Here is a 22,730-nt window from a genome sequence, read left to right as displayed (position 1 = left end):
TCAGAATTCTCTATTCTAACAGTGAAACCCTGTGTAGACATCTCAAAATAAAAATAAAAAAGGTCATTTGGCTATATGAATCCTTCTCCACATTTTATCTGCTGAAAACATTCTACATTTGCCACTATGACTAAATAGTGACCCAGACAATCATCAATAAACAGAAGTGTGTCAACATTTGTATCTTTAAACCCAGGGTTATGAGCAACCTACTGTTCCTCCAGTGTCATTGGAGGTCACCCAGAACACACACCACTTTAATTAGGTGCTTAGTTGTTCCTGTGTCAGCAAAAGTTGGGAATTAAGATTTATATTTTATGTACCAAGCATTCCTGCAGATTCATAGAATCACAGACTGGTTTGGGTTAGAAGCAACCTTAAAGATCATCCATTTCCAAACCCTTGCCATGGACAGGAATGCCATTCACTAGATCAGGCTGCTCAGGGTCCCATCTAACCTGGCCTTGAACACTTCTAGGGAAAAGCTGACACAAGATGCCTCACCAAAAAATAGGAGTTAAAAAAAAAAGGAAAAAAATAAAGAGTCATTAATATATTCAGTATGAACTGAAATACTAGAGATAACATCACCATTTCTTCTCAAGCAAATAGGAAAACAGAATAAAAAGAGGTAGTATGTGACATTATCTGTCACATATTTAGAGATAGTGTCACTGAAAGGAATCAAAAACTCCCTCAGGGAGGCTTTTGCAACACAGAAACACACAACCAGCTGACACAAGACACGAAGAGTGCCCTTAAGTGTTTAAATTGGACACAAGCTAAAACCTTAGTTAACTTAACAAGCTCCATTCTTGGGTTCAATCTCATATGGGTTAGTTTTACTTCACTTCAGAAATCTGTAAAATATAAATCTGACTTGGATCTTACAATCAAATCTGCATCAAGTGACAGGTTGGCTGTTTTTCTTGTTGGAAATATAACTTGAAATCCAGGCAATTTAAAAGTTTATGTCAGAAGATCAATGTCAGAATGTCAGAACTTCCACAACTTCTGAGACAATTTGTTTGCCTTCAGTAATTATTTCTTAACCTACTTATATTTTTCCTTTCGCTGCTACATGCTGCCTCCTAAGAAACCCTACAAATCTAAAAGCAGAAGCTTTCCTCAGACTTTGTTATTCCCTGTTTTCTTTGTAAATAAAAAGGCACCATTTGGACTACTGCTTTTTCTAGCAGTAACAGCATCAGATCTATTACTGCAGCAACTTAAGTAAAGAGTAACATGAGCAGAAGAACTTCAGAACTTCTACAAATACATTTTTTTAAGTAGTTGCATCTGATAAAATGAAAAATATTATAATTAGTAAACCCAGATTTACAGAATCACCACAGAGAACTGCTAAAGCCTAAGAGGAAAATGAAGTATTCTGAAGTACTGGTAACATTTCAAGATACCTGTCCAGAATTTTTCTGATTGATAAGTTGGTCTCCTGCTATGAGGGGATCCCAGTTCTGTTGTCGTATCAGCTCCTTCACCTCCTCATTGGGCATATCTATTCGATAATTGAAGTCACCACACCAGAAAATATAGTCATGGGAAAAGAGCATCCTTCCCTGGAAAGCAGAAGCACACAAGGAAGATAAAAACAACCAGGTGACAAATTTACTACTTCTCGGTGCAGAAGTTTGGTTTTCATCTGTAAAATACATATAATTTCCAGTTGATGAGAACAACTGAAATATATCTCAGTGTTTGGTATGGTTAGAACAACACTGCCAGGATATGGTGTTCACATATACAGAACACGAGAGAAGGAATGTTTCTTATATAGTTTCTGTTTCTAAAGAAACATGAATCATCTGTATTGGATTCTAAAATTTTTCATCTTCCTACTCCTGTTTCAGAAGTCAGCTCCAAGGCGATGACTGCTGCCTCTGTCACAAAACCAAAACACTCCCCTGGGATTTTGTGGCACAATCTCCTGACAAACTGCAAATCAAGGGCTTTATTATTCAGATTTAATTGAAGACTTTTCAGTTACATCCAGTTTTCATAGCTAGGGAGAGACATAAGGGCTCTGTTACTTTAAGCAAAGCCTAAGGTCTGAAGTGAGAACTTCCCCCTTTGTTTTGATTTTTCCACTGCCCATAAATTAATCCAAGCAGATGCACTGGCAGATTAAAAAAGCACATTTAGGAAACTGATGGATGCAGTACTTTCAAGGAAAACTGACACATGACCATTGGGATAAATTTAGAAATCAAAAAAACCTGTAAAACTGCACACTGCCATGCAGACTAACAAAGGACAATTTGACTACAAAATTTAAAACATCTTTAAGTCTCAAGGAAGCACTTTGTTGCACTGATAAAAATTTTAAGTATTTACTTGGTGTTTGATAATCCTTTATGAGAACATGGCATGGAATTGTTAGCAAAAATCATTCCCATGTACTGAAAACAGTGCTGTTTCCTACGGATTTTTTTCTCATAGCTGATTAACTCCAGTGCCTACAAAAGTTCTACTACATGTCAGGGATCTAAAAGGTCTCTTTCCTATGCTAAATCCTTGATTCCTAATGCAAGTGAACTTGTGCTTCCATCATCTCTCTCAGGCATTGCACTCGAAAGGTCTATTCTTTTTGCGGTCTCCTATTTTAATAAAAGTTATGGGAACTTAATTATCTCTGAGACCTCTAACCCAAGGAAATCTGATCTTCACAGGAATCTGGGGAGGGGGAAAAACACAAATGGAGCTTCTGGATTACACTGCTGGAGCCCCAAGCATTTTACTTCTCATTCGTTGTGGAATTTGAACATTTGCTTACCATTGGAAAGCCAAGTTTGCGAGAAATTTCTACGAAGTCTTCGTTTCTCTCTTTAACCTGGGACTGCCCTGCAGCAAAGTGGCTGCAGACAAAGCAGAGGCTGGACGTGTGGAACAGCATCCGAATGGCCACAGCACCTTTGTTCCCAGTGGCTCCTCCCATGCCTGTCTTCACAGTATCGACAGCAACATCCCTGAAAGAGTGAAACAACTTTCAAAACACGGTACACACGTGTCTGAGTACGACTGTGGGCTGGGAAAAGAACATTCTTATATCATCCTTTCAGCCATGGGGCTGGTTTTAAAAAATGCCAACAGCTACTGAGCAGGTAACAGGACAAAAGTTCAGTTTTTCAAACTTTCTTGGTGACTCACGAGACGTTTAAAAGCTAAGATAAAAGAATTTAAGCAACTACTTCCCCAGAAGATGGAACAACTCCTTCAGAGCCCCACATGCTCCTGGGTACATTTGGGTGTTATCCTGCAACACAAGGCGAGCTGGAGGTGACCCAGCCTGGGGACAGATGTGCCCACTGACCTGATAAAAGGGGCGTGCTGGGGCCTGATGAACACGAAGAGGCAGACACCCACCAGCTGCTCAGAGGCCAGGAGCACATACTTGTAATCTCTTGAGATAGTCTTCTGCAGCTCAGCAGCCCAGAGCTTCTGGTTGGTTGTGCTAAGCAGTGAGATGAAAAATGCCAGTTTTAAAATAAATCAAATTAAGCAGGTTTCTAACTGTTGATTGAGTTGAATAAACTTCATCCAATGATCTCAACTAACTCTTGGGGCAGTAAGCCAAAGCCAAGTTGGGAATGGTGCTCAAATGTCTCCCAGCAGAGACATGGGCTCTAGACTGTCATAACATCATCATTCAAATTCAGGCTCTACAAATGCTGCTTCACTTTTCCCAGCACCACAGACAACATTATATTTCCTGTATTTCTGAGCCTAGATTAGTGGAGCAAAACCTAAGAATTTTCCTAGGGAGTTACTTCCCAGCCTACAGCTCAGTCAATATTGGAAAAAGTTGTCCATGGTCTAAGATCCAGAAGAAGCCTGCTTGGAAGCATAACAAACCCTGGTTTTCAGAGCTAGCATTGGATATAAATGAAAAATATCAGGCCTGGAAACAGCATTAAGTAGACACAGTGTGACATCAGGGGATGACAAGCTGCTACTTGGTACTCAAGACAAAAGCCCATGCAAAAGTTACAGCATTATGGGCTTTAGGTGCTCTTCCCAAGGAGTTAAAGCTTGCCTAACATCAGTAAACAAGCAATGCAGGCTTGTTTATGCAGAGAAAACAATGGACAAAGGGAATATGGCCCTAGGACTACACACACATTTATCACTGGTATCACCCACCACTAGGAAAAATGTATTTCCATAACCCACTCTGCTAGAGGTGAAAAATCCAAACTCCACAATAACACATCCATGTAATTAATGGAATGGCAGGGAAAACTGACAGGATGAAAGGAAGCCTTGCTTTATCCAGATCACAACCTGGTGCAAGACACTATATAATGACACACCAACAACACATGTTTTTGGAAAGATTTTCACAGGATTTGCCGTTCCCCAGCAGTACAAGAACACCAGAGCTAAATTAAACACAGGAAAAAGCTGAGGAGCTGCTGGAGGTGCAATCCAAAATATAGTCAAGTGCTGACTATTTGGATCTGTGAGATTACATTATACACGATCTAAGTGATCACAGCTTTGCTAGGGAAAGCTGAGATGAAGTCTGCAATCCTGGCACAGAAATTGGGAGAGAGAACCAGAATACAGTAAAAAACTAATCCAGACTAATCCAAACCAGCACAAAACAGGAGAAAACAAAATTTTAAATAACATTTTACTCAAAAAACATGCTTATCAACCAAACTAGTCCTGTATGGATTGTAACACCCACCTGGCATTCACAATGTTTCCTGCATTTAACTCCACCATTTCTTCAAACCCAATGGCAAATATGTCCACAGGCTTGTTTTTGCGATCTGCAGGGAAACATGAAAATACCTATTTGTCCTTTCTAATTAACTGAAGAAGCAACACATCATATATATATTAATTTTAGTAAGGAATTCTTTACTTAGGAAGAAATTCTTCCCTGTGAGGGTGATGAGATCCTGGCACAGGTTGCCCAGAGAAGCTGTGGCTGCCCCATCCCTGGAAGTGTCCAAGGCCAGGTTGGACAGGGCTTGGAGCATCGTGGTCTAGTGAAAGGTGTCCCTGCCCATGGCAGGGGGTGAGACTGGATGGTGTTTAATGTCCCTTCTAACTCAAGACATTCTATCCTTCTGTGACATCTATTTTAATATTCATGATCCAATTCGGAAAATCAGAGTTTTCAGGGAAAAAAAGACAGAATAAAAATGCTACCTTGGAATTCATGGATCCCAGCTAACTTTGGTGCATCCAGCAGCCAGTCAGTGAGGGTCTGATTTCTGAAGGCAATACTCCGGAACTGCTTCCCCCCGTTAACGTTCCACGTCCCAACACACACTCGGATCTTTTTCGGTTTTGCATACTTATAAAAGTTCTCACACATACTCTTCAGCACTTTTACAGATGCTGCAAAAAACATTTGAAAAGATGTTGTTTTTATACAGAATGTTTCTTCAGAAAACTTGGCAATGAGATCTTTCCCATATACATGCACAGACATGGAGAAAGTTAAGCTGTTGAAGGAGGAGGAAAGTAGCCTTCCCAGAGGAAAATGTCCCTTACAGACATTCCTGGTCTGGGTAGGACATTGACTGACTGAAAAACAGCAGCAATTTGTTCAAAATAATATGTAGATAAATAACACATGAAGGAAACATAATTTGCATGTTTTATAAATATCTGTCATTCTTTCACCTTATCTGTGATTCTCTAGGGAAACCACTATTTTTCAAACATACCAACACCATTTTCACAGATTACGTTTATGAAATCCAATTTCTATTACAGAACCAACTTGCAGATAAGTTCATTTCTGGAAGTGTAAAGTATGTCTATGTAAGCCAAACAACTCTGAATTATTTTTTAGGTCAGTTGAATTCCTAAAGTTCTGCTTTAGTTAGGAAGGTAGGCTGGGATTCAAAACAATTAAATTAATTTCTCTGTCCCACCAGCCTTTTCCTGTGCCTTGTTTTCATCTGCCAGACGGGAGACAGAGGAACAACACATGTGTAAAGGACATTGTGGGAAACACAGAAATGAAACAGCTGATTCAATGGTCAGGTAAATTAATTTCACTTAGGTAAAATACCTATTTTGAGTGCTCTCGTGGTTATGAGACTCCGAGAGAATCATAAAAACAATATTAGATGGAATTCTTCTATTCACTTGTTGCTGTCTTGCAAAATAGTCAGTTACTGGGCACAATATTTTCATTGAAATCCCCCAAATAAGATGATTAGTGAGCTGCTGCTGTCTTTTCAGTTATTCTTTTTAAGTTTGCCACCTTTAAATTTGCTACAGAACCTTGGCTACCTGGGTAAAACAAAAACCACAGATTCTCTAGCTCTCATGGGTTTGAAACAAACTGGAAACAAGAGAAGAAAATATTATATTGTATTTGTTGGCTGTGAGCTCTTTCCCTGCTGAACAAACCATATATCCATGGAACGGTAATCACAGAGAAAAGACAGTGAACTGGTTGGTGTCTCTTGGGGGTACTACAAGCAGACCATGCTTGGGATCATGCTTTCCTCATCATAATCCAGGGAAATGAAGCCTAGAAAACAACAAGGAGCCAACAGAACATTCGACAACTTCAGGTGAGAGCCAGATACTGAGTCTGCTTCTGACTGGGCCTACACATGAGGTAACTCAAGCCAAGAAGTCCAGCACACGCCTGAAGAGCCGCCAAGGGTCAAGGACAGGAGCAACCCAGGACCTGACCACTGAGGGGAAACCAATCTCAGCAGTGTTGTAGCCACAACACATCCAAGTACCCAAAGAATCCAAACAGCATTGCAGGCAGCTCTGAAGGTTTGCACAGAGTAGCCTTTGTAGTACTCTGAGAAAGTTTTAGTATCAGAGTTTGGACTTATTATTCTCTCCAGTTTCTTCTTTTTCTTTTGAAAATTTAGCACTTTTCAGCTTTATTTTAAATATTTACTCCAAATCATTCAGAGTTGCTACCCAGCAGCTTCTAAGAAAAGCTGCAAAATTGGATTTAACTCCTGACATTGTCACGAAGCCCTAACGTGAAGAGCCTTACCACGTTAGAATCTAACTTTAGGAGGGAACTGACAACATGCTTATTACAAACAAGCAATTCTCATCTTTAAACTAGCAAGCTTTCTAAATTGTAAAATGGCACTTCTTATAAATTAGCATAAATAATTTTTTTTTAAAATCATCTGTTTTCCCAAATACTGAGTGAACCAGTTGCTTTTCAGAACTCCTGAGCCTCCTGCAAGTATGATTTTCCTACACATTTCTAGCTATTTATCTTTTCAGAAAAATTGTGCCTCACTCTGTCAAAAATCCAATCAGTTACATTTTCTGTTATTTTGCAGGAAAAATAACTGCTGCTCTTACTAAGCAAACAAACATTTGAAAATCAGTTCTACAAAGGGAATGCCAATTTAATATTCTGTGGGGGATATTCTGTGCAACTGAACTTGATGGAATTAGAACATCCAAATTCCTGTAGTAATGTTTCAATATATGCAATCTGTATCCAGGTGAAATCTTGAAATGCTAAAAAATAGTTGACTTGTATCATTCTTCCTGAGTTATAAGCTAGAAGGTAACACCATCAATGACAATGTGACTGGTTATTTCAATAAACACTTTTAACACTGACAAAATGCCAGTGAATCAGATAATTTGAGATGTATATTACCCATGACTCGGATTTCATTCTTGAGGTACTCACTAAGAGTTAAGTAGATAGAGTAAAACACATATAGAAAAAGCAAAGTTGACAAATGTAAAGGTCATTTTAATTTCCTCGAAATTATGCAGTAAAATCTGCATATAGGAGCATTAGGAATATTTTATTTTAAACAATAGTTTCTGGGAACAAGGAGATGATGAAGCATTACACAGCTGACAAGTACTTGCAGCTCTTCCTTCAAAATATGGAATATGTATATATCCTATCTCCCTTAATGAAGCAGCTTCAGGTAAACAGCTTAAGTAATCAAAAAGGAGAATTTCCACTAAGAATCAGAAAATTCAGAATTTCTGAATCCTCCATATTTTAAGCTCAACATCGGGGACATTGGTCAGGATATTACTGGCATGCCTACAAGTAGGAGATGAAGAGTTACCTAAAAAGTTCCCTCCTCAAGTTTTGCCTTCGCTGAGAGTTTAACCTAAAGAGACGCTCAAACATTTTCCCTTTGTGTCACCTGCAGAGGTGATTAAATCTCAGGGAGTTTGACTGGACTTCTGCTCCACAAAATGCAAGTGTCAGCAAGTTATTTCAAACCCTTCCAGCGCAGCATTAACCTTTGCTGGGAGATAGTACAAAATCAGCCTGTCTCCTGCAAGAACACAAGTAGGTGGAGCATTCTGACAGCAAATAAGATGAAGTTACAAATTGTATTGAAGAATTTTACCTCTTACCCTGAACAAAAACACAGAAGTTCCCAAACCAGATAAAAAGGTAAATTCCTCTACATTTGCAAAAAATAAAACCCAAAGAATTGGTTGCCTCATTTCCAACTCAAACCCAAGCACACTGCAACATTTTTCACCTCTTGTATTCTCACTTTTCTTGGATTAAAGGGCTTTTCTTGGATTAAAGGATGTTGGGGCACAGGACTGCACAGATGCAAACACTACCAGGAAAATATAAGCCCACAACCAAATATTACACAGACATGAGAAAGAAGTCAGAGAAGAAAAACAGCTGGTCAGGTATTCACAGTTTAATTTACTATACTCTACCTGATTGTAATGATTGCTCTGAAACTACGGGTGCAGCAAGAAGAAAACAAGAAAAGATTAGTCAAATAAGTTATTGTTTTTTAGAATTTTCCAGCAATATGCGAGAGAACATGCTGTAACACACAATTTATCATACATAACCATTTGCATCAGTTAAAGCACATCTTTTATGCTGCAAAATCTACAAAGTTTCACAAGAGGATTAACAAATTCCCTTTTCTTGCTTTATTAAGAATGGATTTACACATGATGAAGTACCCTGCTAGTTAATTTGCCACCTAGCAGCGAATGCAGACACATTCTGTTCAGTGAAAAGGGATTAATGCTCCTCAGCTGCCAGGAGCTGCAAATATGGAAAGGACAGCTTGCATTCCCAGAGAAAGTGAGAAGAAATGAAAACAAGTTTCAACTAATGTTGAGGTGAGGCCGATTTAGCAGGTTTCAGATGCAAGGAAAGTTACAATAACATGAAACCTTGTGCTAAAGAAATGGGAGAAAAACACTCTTTCAGGTTCCACATTGGATGAAGATGTGGGCCCACAAGATGAAGACTAAAATTGGGCAAGGATTTTTGTCTTGTGCCAGAGATTTGCACCAAAGCTTTGACACACTTTTCCTCATTCTAGGTTGAGAAGTGTCCAGGAGAAGGAAAAAAAATTAGAAGGAAAATTTTAGAATGTTATTAATCCCTAAAACATTGCAATAACCCACCCTTTAGAACACGTGGGATCTTGGAAAGAAGACTCAACTATGAGCTCCTCTGTTTTTTATATCCCACGAGAGTGTTCTGACCACAGCCCTACATCTGACTCACTACTTCCTTGCCCATCAGACCTACAGAAGGATGGGACTGACTGTAGTCCTGGGGACCATGGAGGCTACACACCTTTTTGGGGATGCAGGATTCTGGTTCAGCTCCCTGTTCTGAGGAGGGGAACCACTTTCCTGGAACCAAAACCCCAAGTCCCACATGGCTGCTCTGCACAAGCAGAATTTCTTGTGGATCTCTCTCTGATTTTGACATAGAATTTCACCCACAAATAACACACAGGTAAAGAAATTACTGCAGCATGCTAGTTTGGCACTATTAGTAAAGCAGAAGTAACTTTCATTGTTTAATAAGCCAAGAGAACATAAAACAGCATTTATACTTCCAATAGTGCTTTGAAAACAAACTCCATACAGCTTTCTTACACCAAATAGTTACGAGACAGATTAAAATCCTGAAAGACACATACCGCGTAAACTGCTGGTGGTTAAGAGAGCCCGTGCTTTATCTGCTAAATCACTATTTAGGGTATTTCCCAATAACAAAACATCAATGGCCTCCTGCTTGGAGCTATCAAAAAAGTTATTTTGGATCGTTCTGGTCACAGAACGAGCACCATCCTTCAGCTTTCCAGCCTGTTAGGGAGGAACATGTATAAAATATTTTATGTTGGACACTGCTCACAATAACATTGGCAATATTCAGTAGCATCTATGTAAACTGTGTTAATGATTTTAAAGCCTAAGGCAATTTCCTTCTTTAAGTGTTAAATAAAGTTTCCTGAGCCTACTCTACCATGTGTGCTGTCCCCCCACCCCCAAATGCTAAACAACACAGTAATACCTTCAAGGCACATCTAACAAGCAGATTTAAAAGAAATTAAATAAAACACTGCAGGGAGGGGAATAATTTTTTTTCCTAAACCTTAGGTCTTCAAAAATTAATTTCATATAGTGTCACATACAGACCATAATAGGGATTTTGGGCTTTTCCCCAAATAGTGAGAGATGAGCACTTGAGTCCAAATGCCATGATACATGAATATATATGTATATGCACATATACATGTTCAGAATTCACATTCTGAAATATCCATGTTAAAAACAGAGATAGCTTCAATTTATTAAGACCCTGTAACTTTTGAAAATAACATGCAAGTCTCATGCAGTATCCCAGAAGGAACACAGACACGAATCAATGGCTACAGATACTGTTCATGAAGGCCTCTTAAATGCATAAGGAAAAAAGACAAAAGCTTAAAAAAACTACCCCAGGATTTAGTTGTACAAATTGTACTAGACAACAAGGAAGAAACTACTCTTTTTGCAAGGCTAAGTAGAAGTAAATTGGCACCATGAGTTTTGGCAGACAATGTGGATGAGGTGTAGGGTTCACACTACTGCATTAGGATTTTGATGGGATGTGCTCCCTTCCTGGCAAACAACGTACAACTTATGATCCAAAAACACACTCACCGTTCACAAATCAGGCAATTAATTGAAAGGAACCCAGAGAAAGCAAAAGAAAGAGCAGGTAAGGAGTTAGATGTAATGAGTATTGTAATACTTTAAAAGGGACTGGTTTTCAGAATAGAAATGTATATTAACACATTTAAGGTCAAAACAATTTTTCTCCTATCTTTAATTTTCATATTTTTACTTCTAAGTACTCTTGGACTTTGAAGAATCAAACTGACGAGTAAGAAATGGAACAATTTCAAGCATCAAATTTTTCATTTGAAAAATGAGAATACAACTTAAAATCTACATTTTAAAACAGATTATCAGAGTACTCAAGAGCATATTGAGTAGTGACCTGGCCAGGTTTCATTGAAACTAGAGCAAGTATCATATGGCTTTGCAAGCATTAAAGATCCTCTTTAAACAGACGGGACTTGTGTCAGGGATGCTGTGTTTGATTTAGGAGATGTGATACTAATTACAGTTGTCCCAGAGCAGGGATCCAGTGTTATTCCGAAGACAGCAGAGTATATGGACTGTCATGGTTTAATCCCAAGCTGAAACCAGGACATCTACTCTACTACTCTGCATTTTAAACATTAAAAATGGACATGGAAATACAATAAGTGCATTTTCCAAAGTAGAAAATTTAAGTAGCCACGTGAACAGCAGAAAACCATTAATTTAGGAAAACAATTAAGGAGGGTTGGATGGGAAAGTCAAGAAAAGGGGAGAAACTCCACAAAAATACTTACTGCAGTTTTCCTGACAATCTGGGTGACATTTTTTGTAAGAAAATAAAACTAAACATCTTTAACCAAATTCCACTCTACAGTAAAATAGAAGCAATTCCCAAAATGAAGAAGTCCTGCATGCACCAATCAAGGGTTGAATAAGCAAAAAGTCTATTCCACCTATTTTGTTTTTATGTATCTCGCTGTGGGACCTCCCACATGTGCAGAAAAGGGCCCTGGAATGGTCTGAACAAACAAGTGATGGAAAAACCAAAACAGGTGACTAAGAGTACATAGGATGTAACACAGAATGAGGAGCAGAACATTCTCTGACAATAAGAATGGTGTTGAAAAGACATTTTTGAAGGAACTAAGGGCAAAAACTGCTATGGTTCAACATTTGTTTGTCGTGATAGGTATCACCTGGTAAGAGAAAGAATTATGGAAACAAAAAAAAGCAACATTGTGAGAAGAAAAATAAAAGACGGTGTTAGAAAATGTGATCAACTCAGACATCAACCAAGACAAAACAAGCTGAAAAGAAACCAAGCATTACACTGTCATGGAGTAGGGAACTGTTAACACAACGACAGAAAGCAGGGTAAAAACTGAATTTGTTTTTTTTTTTCAGTAATTGCAAAACTAAAAAGAAATAGCTGGAGGCACATGCAAACAAAAACCACCCAGCTGCAACCTACTACCAACATTTAAACAATAAAAGCATGAACAACAACATCCAGTCCAACACATCAGAAAATAAAGGATAAATAGTGAATGGAACTGACACAACAGCAAGAGAGATAGAGAGAGAAAAGTGAAAATATTCAAAGAAACCAAAGCTGATTTGAACATACATTTTTCTGAACTATGATCTAAAGAAATGGAAGATTTGAGCCTTATCCTATCACACAGAACAGTGTTGTCTGGGAGGCAGAAGCATGGCTGGAAAGGGATCTACTGGAACAAAATCCGGTTATCAACACAACCAATAGTTTTATGTTAATTGTTTTGGTTGGTTAGGTTTTTGGGAGATTTTTTTTAGGATTACCAAAAGAAAGGGCACGTTTTTAAAAAGAAAATCTCATTGTTGCTATATTAATGACAGAATTTATTAAAACCCGTACTGAACACTGTTAAAACATTTGAGAAAATGTACTTTACCTTCGCTTTTCCTTCAAGGGCCCCAGTTCCAGCATAAATTTTACTGACAGAATCACCATTCACAGACCACATGGATCGGAAAACTTCCTGAAAGCGAGTAACTAACTGAGGCTTCTCAGCTAATCCTAATACCTCCAGCTGTTTTGTTAGCATCTGCAACAGTTGAAGACAACATTTGTAAAAGGAAAAAATCTTTAAATGTATTTATTGAAAGGCACATTGTATTTTTCAGCACATATGCATAAAAAACCTCAAATCGTTGGTTTATATTTATCCTTCTGAACAAACTGACACCATGTCATGCTTGTAAGGCTGCATCATACATGTAACTTAGCATCAGCACTTTGTTTTCTTTTAAAGATAGGTAGTAACATAAGAGAATAATTATGTGGTTGATTTGTAAATATTTTCATCTAAAAATTCATCAAACTAAATAAAAAAATTATTTTCAAGAGCTTTTAAAAATCTTTAAAAAACTTGAGGTGTCCAACGGCAAGAAAAAGGAACTTAAAACAATGAACACAGAATGACAAAGGCAAAATTCTGAAGGTTGGTCAGGAATTAACAAAAGATACAAAAGGAAACTTGCACACAAAATTAAGAAGACATAAACAAGAAAAGAAGCTTCAGAAATTTGGTGCTTGGTCTTACAATTTTAGGTGGTCATCCAGAGTTCAATACTTGTTATTTGAAGTATCTACCATGCTAAATAAAGTAAGAATTCATGTATCTCATTTAAACAGAATATTAAATTTAGGTAAGCAGCTCTTCAGGTTTTACCATTTCCCTTCTTATTAATCAGTTTTATACTTTTAGCTCTCATATTTTAGCTGAAATAATAATTAAATCATAATTTAATTCTCATCACTTCAAAATTTGGCACACCTAGTCTGAAAAAAAAAAGGTTACATTAATCCAGTTCTTAAAAGATAAGAAAGGAAAAAACAGCTGCAAAACTAAGTTTGACATATAAGTGCTGTACACTTTAAGAGTGGATAAAGATTTGTTCTTATTCCACAGAAAACACTTGTGTTAATGCAGCAACAAAGCACTACATATTCTAGAATCAGATATGTTTGTTCTACAAACAGTTATCACAGAAGTTCCTCTTACAGATGCTAAAACAAGAGCATTTTAATTATATAAAATTCAGAAAACAAGATTTTCCTTATTTTGACCCTACAGCACCCATGATTGTTCATTTTTAAACATGCTGAGGATCTCTAGAAGTCAGAACAAGGAATATATCACACTATAAACCCAACTGCTATCTGGGAAACATGTTAATTCACTTTTCTTAGGGAAGTTAATACTGCTTTTACAGCTTAAGTGCCACAGAAGCATCAGCTGGATGTGGTTTTCCTACCTCTAAGCCAAGGAAAGCCTGGACGCTGTTTGTTCTATCCAGACAGTCCAGGCAGTTGGTTCTGACAGTACCACTCTGGGATCTGTGCCAAGGACAATGGGAGACAGAGAGAGAAAACAACTGAAATAAGTCATTTAACACATTATCTCCTCAACAAAGACAGGGACATGAAGACCTGAACCAGGACAATAAATCAGGGTATTGTTAGTTCGTGCCTGGAATAGAAGGTGAGCTCCCAAGAGCAGCACTGCTCACTGTACACAACATTTTCTGCAAATAACGTTTCTGCTTCAGTTTTTTGCAATCCTCCTTGCTTGCTTGGTTAAAGTGTTATGCAGGATTAGGCTTCCCTTTCAAATAATTCAGCAAACATACTTCCCAAGAATCCCAGAGGGAAATAACTTTTGTTAAAACAAAAATGAAAAAAAAATATAGAGAGACACTTCTTGGTTCTGTTTAAATAAACTAAAGGTAAGAAGAATTTGTGGTAAAACTAAAGTCAATTTCAACCACTCATTACTTTCTCTTTCCTCCCCAATTAAAAATGAAAAATAAGCCTTTCCCCCCAAACCACAAGGGAGATTTGAGGCCCTCAGGCCCTCAGAACTGCTCTGCTTTCTTTGGGAGAAGACCAGTAATTCCTGCTGGAAAGCTCTTAAAAGGATTATGTCAGGCAACATCCATGCACTGCTTGCTTGGCCAGGAGTACAAAATTCCTATGACTCTCCCAATGACACCCACTTATTCCTTACTTCTGTCATTCTCACTACACGCTTCACCCAATGAAGTCAGTAAGGTTTCAGCACATGGACTTGGAGATCTAACCATAAACCACACAAAGTTTTGAAGAACTTTCTCCAGGATTTTTTTTTTTTTGCATTAATATCTCCACATTTGACCTGAAATACAAAAAAAGCCTGACATTCCCCAAAGGAGATGGTCCATGAACTCACAAACATTAGTATCGTGTCTTTCATTAATGCAATTTTTGAAGTCATTACAAGCCACGGCCTATTTGGCTTTTTTTGACTGTTGCCAGTCTTTTTGATGTGTGATTATTTGAATCTCCATTCCAATCCAAAGTGTCACACCGCTTTGAAAGCTTTTTGGAGTACAGTCAGTGACATTTCGAGCAGCAGATGGGGACCTGAGCACCCTCCAACTAAATCTAATCCTATTAAGGCCTACTAAACCCTGTCCTTGGGGGATTTAATCTCATAGCCAGGCCAGAGCACAGAGTGGCACTGGAACTCTCTTCTCCCACTGCATGAGGCACAATTGCCTCATCACTCAGCAACTCTCTTTCTCAGGGAGAACCTCGTGTGGAAAGGAGAAGAGCAGGAATGCTGCCTGTTTCCAGTCCTACTCCCCTTCTGCTGAGACAAGCACGGCCTTTGCTCCAGGAATCAAGACAGAAGTATAGAGCAGGACAGAAATCAGGCATCTCACTCTCCCTTTGAGAGAAAGGAACCACTCAAATGGGGAACCCAGGTGCAAACAGATTCAGAAAAGGACTGCACGGAACATGAACTTTTACAGTACACAGAAAATGTGTGAATGGTGTGTTCCATCACTGAGGGAAATACAGAGAATGTTACACTGGAAAATGGAAAAATATCCATTCTTTAATCTGGCAAATGGTGTGTTCCATCACTGAGGGAAATACAGAGAATGTTACACTGGAAAATGGAAAAATATCCATTCTTTAATCTGGCAAGAAAAATGACTATTGACCATTTTGACTAAATCATGAGGTCAAAGGCCTGAAATTAATTCTTGTCCCCTCAATGTCTCACCAGAGATCTTCTATGAAGATTTTTAGAGTACACTCAGAATGAGAAAAAATTTTAATGGGAGTAAAATAGATGACTCATAATTCAGCTGTTTAGCATCATCTTGGATACAATAAAAAACACCATAACAGAAGGTGCTTTTTTCCCCTTAATTTTTGTCTCTTTTATCTTCTTGCTAAGGGGTGAAATCCACCCCAGCAACACAATTTGAGGAAATATACAGAAGTTATACACACAAACCTTTTCACTTCCTTTCCATCAAAATAAAAAAATCCACACTCCAAGAACTTCTGGACTTGAGGTTTAAGCACACTGTGCAGTTTTTCTGCCTTTCCACCTTTAACCATCTGATGATAGTCGAAGTTGACCATTTTGATATCAGCTGAATGTTCCGATGCTTTCAAATGGCTCTGGTATTGTAAAAAGAAAATAAAAACTTAGAAATATACCAGTATCTGAACATAGAGCAGTATGAGCTAAACAAGAGGTTAAAAATGTTTAAAAGGCTGTTTTATTAGTCATCTTGTCTATTACATGCTTTCTCTTAGGTAAAACTTCCCCTAATATTCACTGAAAAATCCTGAAGTGTTCACACAGTGTTTGTTGGCAAAGGTTGGGCACCTGGGAATGCTGCTGTCTCCTACCAGGAGAGCTGGATGCAGCAAATATCCCACTGAATGCCCTAAGATATTCTACCACTACAATACAAAGGGCATAGGAAAAAGGGAGAGGGAAATAACAGATGGCTATTGACATGTTCTCTGGCTTCAGACAGAACTCCTCAAACTGTCAGTATTTACGGACTGTACCATGACAGTTATTTTTAACCTAACCAGTGGGAATTAATGGACGTGGCCACTTATAGTTAACATCTTCTGAAAAAACATTTCCTTTTAATCATGAAGCAGCTTTCATGTTTAAATTGATAATTAATTTGTGATTTTTAAAAAATGTTAAGGAACAGATCCATTAATTCCAAGAGAAATATATTTGAAAGGAAGATCACAGTATTAAATATCACAAAGCATAATTTTATAGTGTAAAAAACATTTACATTTTTAAATAAATATGAAAATTACTGAAAATCCCTCAACATTATGTTGCTGTTATAATTTTTCAGCACAGTAACCAATCTGAACAGAATCAAGTACAAATTGTACAGAGAGCTCTTAACAATTTATTTCACATTATATATCTTAAGCAGCACTGTTATGATAAATCAAATTTGAACTCCCAGTGGTAGTTGCTCCAGAGCACAGCATTCCTGGTTTGGTTTTCAAAGGCTGTATAAAAGCTTCATTGCAAACCAGCAAACTCCAAGGATATGCACAGTGAGAGAACTGTCACACTCACCTGAAAAGCTTTGCTGAGCATGTGCTCCCCTTCTTTTGCCCCAAGTAAATTTACAATAATTTGCTTGCCATATAAATTTTTAAGAGTCTGGAAATGCCTGTTAACAGAAGAAAAATTCCAGAGTCATCTTCTGGCATGCAGAAAATGAACAGGAACACCTGCAACGCCAACTGAGATACTGCAAAATATTTCACTATAAATTTAATTCACACTTTCCAACAAAGCACTCGAAGGCATAAGCGATCACCAGAGAGTTCCCTGCTTTGCTGAATCCCACATTTTCATAGACAAAGCCTCCTGTTTGAAATAATACATCCCATGTCTATGATGCAGCATTTACCAGAGATCTGTAGGGCATTACCAAAAATCTAAGATGTTCTTTCACCTGTCAAAAGCTGGTGCATTCGCCTCGAAACCCCTTGACATTCTGACACGATGGGATCCCACCTATGACATGAAAATTACATTAAATTATTTGTCTTGGTTTGAGTAAAAGGCATGTAAATGTTTCATCAGTTCTATTACAAAATGCTGGTATGTCTGAAGAACCTAGAGTCCCTGTGAGGCATCAGCTCTTTTTAACTTTTCCTGTAAAAATTGTGTCACAGCAGTAGCTGCTGAATCAGTTCCTCTTTCTAGAAAACTTGGATGAAATTATATTACAGTAACTCTTGATCCTTACTGACTTCTTGAGAAGACTTCTCCTCAAGAACAATTCAGAAGAAAACAGCCTCTTTGGATGCCCTTAGACAACCTAATTAAAACAGGAAGAACTGAGAACTTCAAAGAAAAAACACCTAAAGAGTAATGGACATTCAAAATGTGTGCAGAGCAGCATTCAGAGACTTGAGAGAAGCAGGTTGAGTGAGTCACACCACAGCACCAACTCTCAAAGAATTACCTCATCCTGAAAGGGAACTGTGCAGAAGAACCCAAAGGCTACTGTATTCGTGTATTTTTAAACATGTTAGGAATTACTTTTATAATTAAATCTATCTCCTGTTTACCTGCAGGCCTGGTTGTTCCCAAAATAAGGGAACAGATCCTCGAATCTGTATGAAAGATGACACAGAGTCATCTAAGTATATCACCTGTTAAGGAAAAAAAAAAAGCATAGTGTTAATAGTGATCACAGTGTAATCTTTTAGATTTCTTAGCTTTAACTAAACATGGAGTAAATAAAGTATATTTACATGTTACATATTCCACTAAAAAAAGCTAAAACATTTCTTGTGTTCCCTAGACTTTTCTCTCTATTCCCTCTGAATAATTCCTAAGAGAAATCGTGGCACTCTCATGCTCCCTTGCAGGATCATGATTCACATAATGTGTTGGGAAATACAGTGGGCTTTTATTATTTGGGCCTGAGTGACTCCTGTGCCACGAGTAAGAGGTTTTAAACAACTCAGTAAGACTTTCAGCTCAGGAGGCTCAAGGAAAGCACAGCCACCCACAGCAGTTCAGCTCATGGATAACAGCTTCTTAAGCTACTGCAACCCAGGCTCCTGTGTGCCCTTACCCTAAGCTACACTAAAAACCAAGATCATTGAATTATGTAACCTACTTAGACTCCTTATTTAGCACCAAAGGAACTATTCCAATATCTGTTGGTTACAGGCTTGACTTGTGATCTGTCGATTTAGGGTAAAAATCACACCACACACGTGCTAACACTGGCTTTGTCAGCCAAGCAATGTGCAGTGGAGCTTAACATACCTGCTCTGTTTCAACAAAATTAGCAACATGACCATCATCATTTGTTCCCCGGACGTTAAATCTGGTGCCAGCCCGTTCACAGCTTAGTCGTGAAATGAGACAAGCCTTTGCCTGCTTGTGAGCTGCATAAATTGTCCTTATCTCCACTCCTCCACACATGAGACGTAGCAGCCAGTCATCACAGTTCACACCATAGTGCTTCAGATGTAAATGCAGCGACTGGTTCCTATCAGGGACAAAATAATCATGAAATAGCTGGGAGGAAATAAAATCCAGGTCAAACTGTTAAGCCCACTACTAACTCCTTACATTTTACACCTACTACCACAAATAAGAAAAGGAAAGTAAACATGCTATAGTTTCGTGATATAGCTCTTTTTTAAATATACCTGAAATAGCAAAGTTTACATGAGAACAGCTTAAACATTTGCACAATAAGAATATGGAGTGAAGCTATGAATTTTAATGACCTTAAAAAATAACCCTTAAAGCCCCTGCTCATCACTCAGTAAAAACCAACACTCAAAGCTTTTTTTACACTTCTCTGCTCGGCCTTGCTTTGAGAAGCCAAACATTATAGACTCTGGAAAAAGCAAGCCAGAATTCCAATGACAGGGTTACTTTGTGTGGTGGATAAAGCACCATTCAGTTTCACATCACCACAAAATAAAGCTAGAGGAAAAATTCTTGTCAATATACATTGATTATTTCCATTATATGTCATCATATCACATCACTTCCCAGACAAGCTTCCAGGAATACATTCACAGCCACTTGATTCTCAAATTTCTGTAAATATAAATGTCAGGGTTAAGTGTTGTTATATACTGCAGAGACAAACAGCAAGGTTCCTACAAGTCCTATAAACCTACATCAAGGGAGTAGTGTTTCTGAAGACCTGAGTTTATTTTCTGTCTTAATACACATATTTTGTCTTATACTTCACTCTGATCAGATTCCTCCACCTGACCGAAACAGTGGCAAAGAGTAGAGAAGCACTGGTTCATATGCCAGAGCTGCTTTGGTGTCTTGTATTTTGGACCAAAGAGGGGGGAGGATGTAGCTTTTCAGGTGTTCTAACAGGATACTGCCAAGTTTTCAGTGCCCTTCCAAGGTTCATGGACACACAGACCACTTTTAACAAAAGCTGAAGAGAAGGGAGCAGAATTTCTGCCATGACTATGTGTGTATTTCCAGCATTATTTAAGCTGCTTATCGACAGGAAAAGCAGCATTCCTTTTACTAAAAATCCTCTGTGTGAAAACCTATACTTTATTCAAAAATACCCAGTAAAAGGATAGCAAGTTCAGCAGCCAAGAAAAGTGCACTTTGTAGCAGAGCCTACCTGCTGTGTCAACAAAATCAGCAATATCAGTGTGCTGTGAAATAAAACTTTTGAAGTGCTTTCATATGTTGGAAACCCACTCGGAAACTATACATAAACACCATGCCATTTTGGAAACCAGAACGTTCAAAAATAGGATCTTTTTTCATTTAAGGCTTCATTACCACATTCATTTAAAAAAGCTGACACGCTTGATGAAGAATGAGGAACTAAAGCTGAAACACAACACCACAACAACTGTTAAGATCAAAGTATAATAGCAGCAGTGAAAATCTGTGTCTTCCCATTAAGAAACTCCAAGTGGCCATGGAAACATCCTGTCACTAGTAACATACTTATGCCCTTAAGGTAATGCTATTCTATCTCACCAAGATTTGTGGGAGAAAGGTGCACCTGTGATAGCTGGGAAAGACAAGCATAAAAGCTTCTGTAGAAGGATTCATTACTCTAATGCCTGCTGAAACAACTACGAACTCACCAGAAAAACCTGTTGTCAGTGGTGTGCTCCTGCATGCTGCGGTGAGCACTGAGGCTCAGGTCTAGACTGACACCAGTTGCAGACCAGGCAAAATAGAAGTTTCCTGAGTTCAAGACTTTGCGCACTTCCGAAATACGATCCTCGTCTGTCGGGTCAACCCGCAGTGACACAAACTCCGTGGAAGTGACTCGGAACACTTCGGAGTCCTGAATCTTTCCCACAGACATGCACCCTGTTACTAGAACCAGGTAATGTAAAAGTGTGTCTCCTGTAAAATAAGAAAGGGCACAGGTAAGAGAATGGGTCTCAGTGGAGTGGGGTGTGGTTGCATTTACATGCTCAAAGGCACACAGACAACCCGTTTGCCTGAAAAAAGTACAACAAGAACCAACACCAAGAACACGTTCCCAAGTTCTACAGAAGAAAAGGAAATACAAACAGGCGAAACTACACTGCAAAGAACAAGGATTGCGAAAACGGAAGTTATTTTTGTCCCCTCCCTCATTTCTGGGAGTGCTCCAAACTCGTAAGTTACTCCATGAAGAAAAAAAAGCAAAACAAACAAATAGAAACAAACGAGCCCAGTTCCTGTTACAAAGATTCAGTTTCACAGGAGCAGCAAAGCTTTCTTTCCCAAATGAAAAACTGAAGTTTTCCATATTTGACTCACCAAGGTTTAATCTTAGCACACCCAAGAGCCCATATGCATCCATGACTTTGGAGTAGGTATTCTTGATTGTGTCTTTTTCTGCAGAAGCTGTGGAGGGAAAACATAAGATATGATGATGTAAAAGCCCCTACACTGTGGCAGGGAGAAGGAACCACTCCAAACCGAAAATCCAAGGGATTACAAAAGCAGAGTTTACGTGACAATTCTGGAAGGAAATCAAAATGTATGACCATATGGCACTTTATAATGGAAAAGGAAGATCTCACGACAAAGTATAATCACGCTATGTTTTTAAGCAAACTGTAAAAACTCCAAGTGATATTAAAGGAGAATGTTGGCATTTTTAACAGCATCATCTCTTAATATAAAAAGAATCTACAACACAGGCAATTAAGATCCATGAGAATGCCCTCCTCTCAGGCACATGGTGTGACTCTTGGCGATGGTCCTGTGCAGGGCTGAGGGTTAGAGTCAATAAGCCTTCTGGGTCTCTTCCATATTCTTCCACTTCATATTCTGTGATTCTGTCATTCTATAAATGCTGCTTTTTTTCATGAAAAAATTATCTTTTTTCTCCAACTATTAAAACCCCGATGTGGCAGCATTATCTCCAAAGAACTAAACAAGACTATCAAAAGTGCATTTTAACTATTTTTAGATATATTCCAAGAAAAACAAAACTCTGGCAGGTCCACAAAAAATGGTAATTAAAAGAAATATCTCAGATTAAGAAAACACAGTTTTCACAGTTAGTTTTGAAAAAACACCCTGTAATATTTTAGAAGAAATTAAAGTATATCTGCCATTACTCACCCTGGAGTTAATGTAACACTTTAGCCCTTTAATCAGCACTCAAAAAGCCAGGCCCACAAGCTTGGCAGCAGAGCCAGGTGAGAGATGCTGCAAAGCAGCAGGATCCAGCTTTGGCAGTGGATCTACAGGGATCAAGATTTCTGGGTCACCAATGATCAGCACTGTCTCCTTCCTCAGGAATTATCTGCTTTTCACTTTGACACTAAAAAAGTCAGAATTTGACCTAAAGAGCCAATCAAAGTGCCTACTGCCCTGGCATTCTGCTATGCTCTCTCTCACATTAGCTATATGTTATTTAGAATAAAAAAAGCTCTATTTTATCTAGAATTGCTCTTCCTAATGACTATTCCCTAAGCTCAGCATAGCCCTGCCTGTGCACAA

The 22,730-nt window shown here is 38.4% G+C and overlaps 1 protein-coding gene across 1 annotated transcript in view; it reads right to left on the bottom strand.

Moving 5' to 3' along the window:
- SYNJ1 (synaptojanin 1) overlaps positions 1 to 22,730 on the bottom strand; it is a 54,755-nt gene that overhangs the window by 19,575 nt on the left and 12,450 nt on the right. The window contains exons 3-18 of the mRNA XM_029961421.1: positions 21,537 to 21,623; positions 20,867 to 21,134; positions 19,044 to 19,269; positions 18,335 to 18,418; positions 17,713 to 17,774; positions 17,328 to 17,424; positions 16,215 to 16,384; positions 14,182 to 14,263; positions 12,816 to 12,968; positions 9,930 to 10,095; positions 8,692 to 8,715; positions 5,179 to 5,370; positions 4,709 to 4,793; positions 3,329 to 3,469; positions 2,792 to 2,984; positions 1,419 to 1,577 (exon numbers count right to left, since the gene is read on the bottom strand). Coding sequence (XP_029817281.1) covers positions 1,419 to 1,577; positions 2,792 to 2,984; positions 3,329 to 3,469; positions 4,709 to 4,793; positions 5,179 to 5,370; positions 8,692 to 8,715; positions 9,930 to 10,095; positions 12,816 to 12,968; positions 14,182 to 14,263; positions 16,215 to 16,384; positions 17,328 to 17,424; positions 17,713 to 17,774; positions 18,335 to 18,418; positions 19,044 to 19,269; positions 20,867 to 21,134; positions 21,537 to 21,623 — 2,189 coding nt within the window. The remainder of the gene's footprint in view (positions 1 to 1,418; positions 1,578 to 2,791; positions 2,985 to 3,328; positions 3,470 to 4,708; positions 4,794 to 5,178; positions 5,371 to 8,691; positions 8,716 to 9,929; positions 10,096 to 12,815; positions 12,969 to 14,181; positions 14,264 to 16,214; positions 16,385 to 17,327; positions 17,425 to 17,712; positions 17,775 to 18,334; positions 18,419 to 19,043; positions 19,270 to 20,866; positions 21,135 to 21,536; positions 21,624 to 22,730) is intronic.

Source organism: Manacus vitellinus, unplaced genomic scaffold (assembly GCF_001715985.3).
Source record: "Manacus vitellinus isolate BGI_N305 unplaced genomic scaffold, ASM171598v3 scaffold_34_pilon, whole genome shotgun sequence".
In the NCBI taxonomy this organism is placed as follows: domain Eukaryota; kingdom Metazoa; phylum Chordata; class Aves; order Passeriformes; family Pipridae; genus Manacus; species Manacus vitellinus.
Note: the sequence above shows the minus strand (reverse complement) of the source record. Positions and strands in the feature narration are given on the sequence as shown.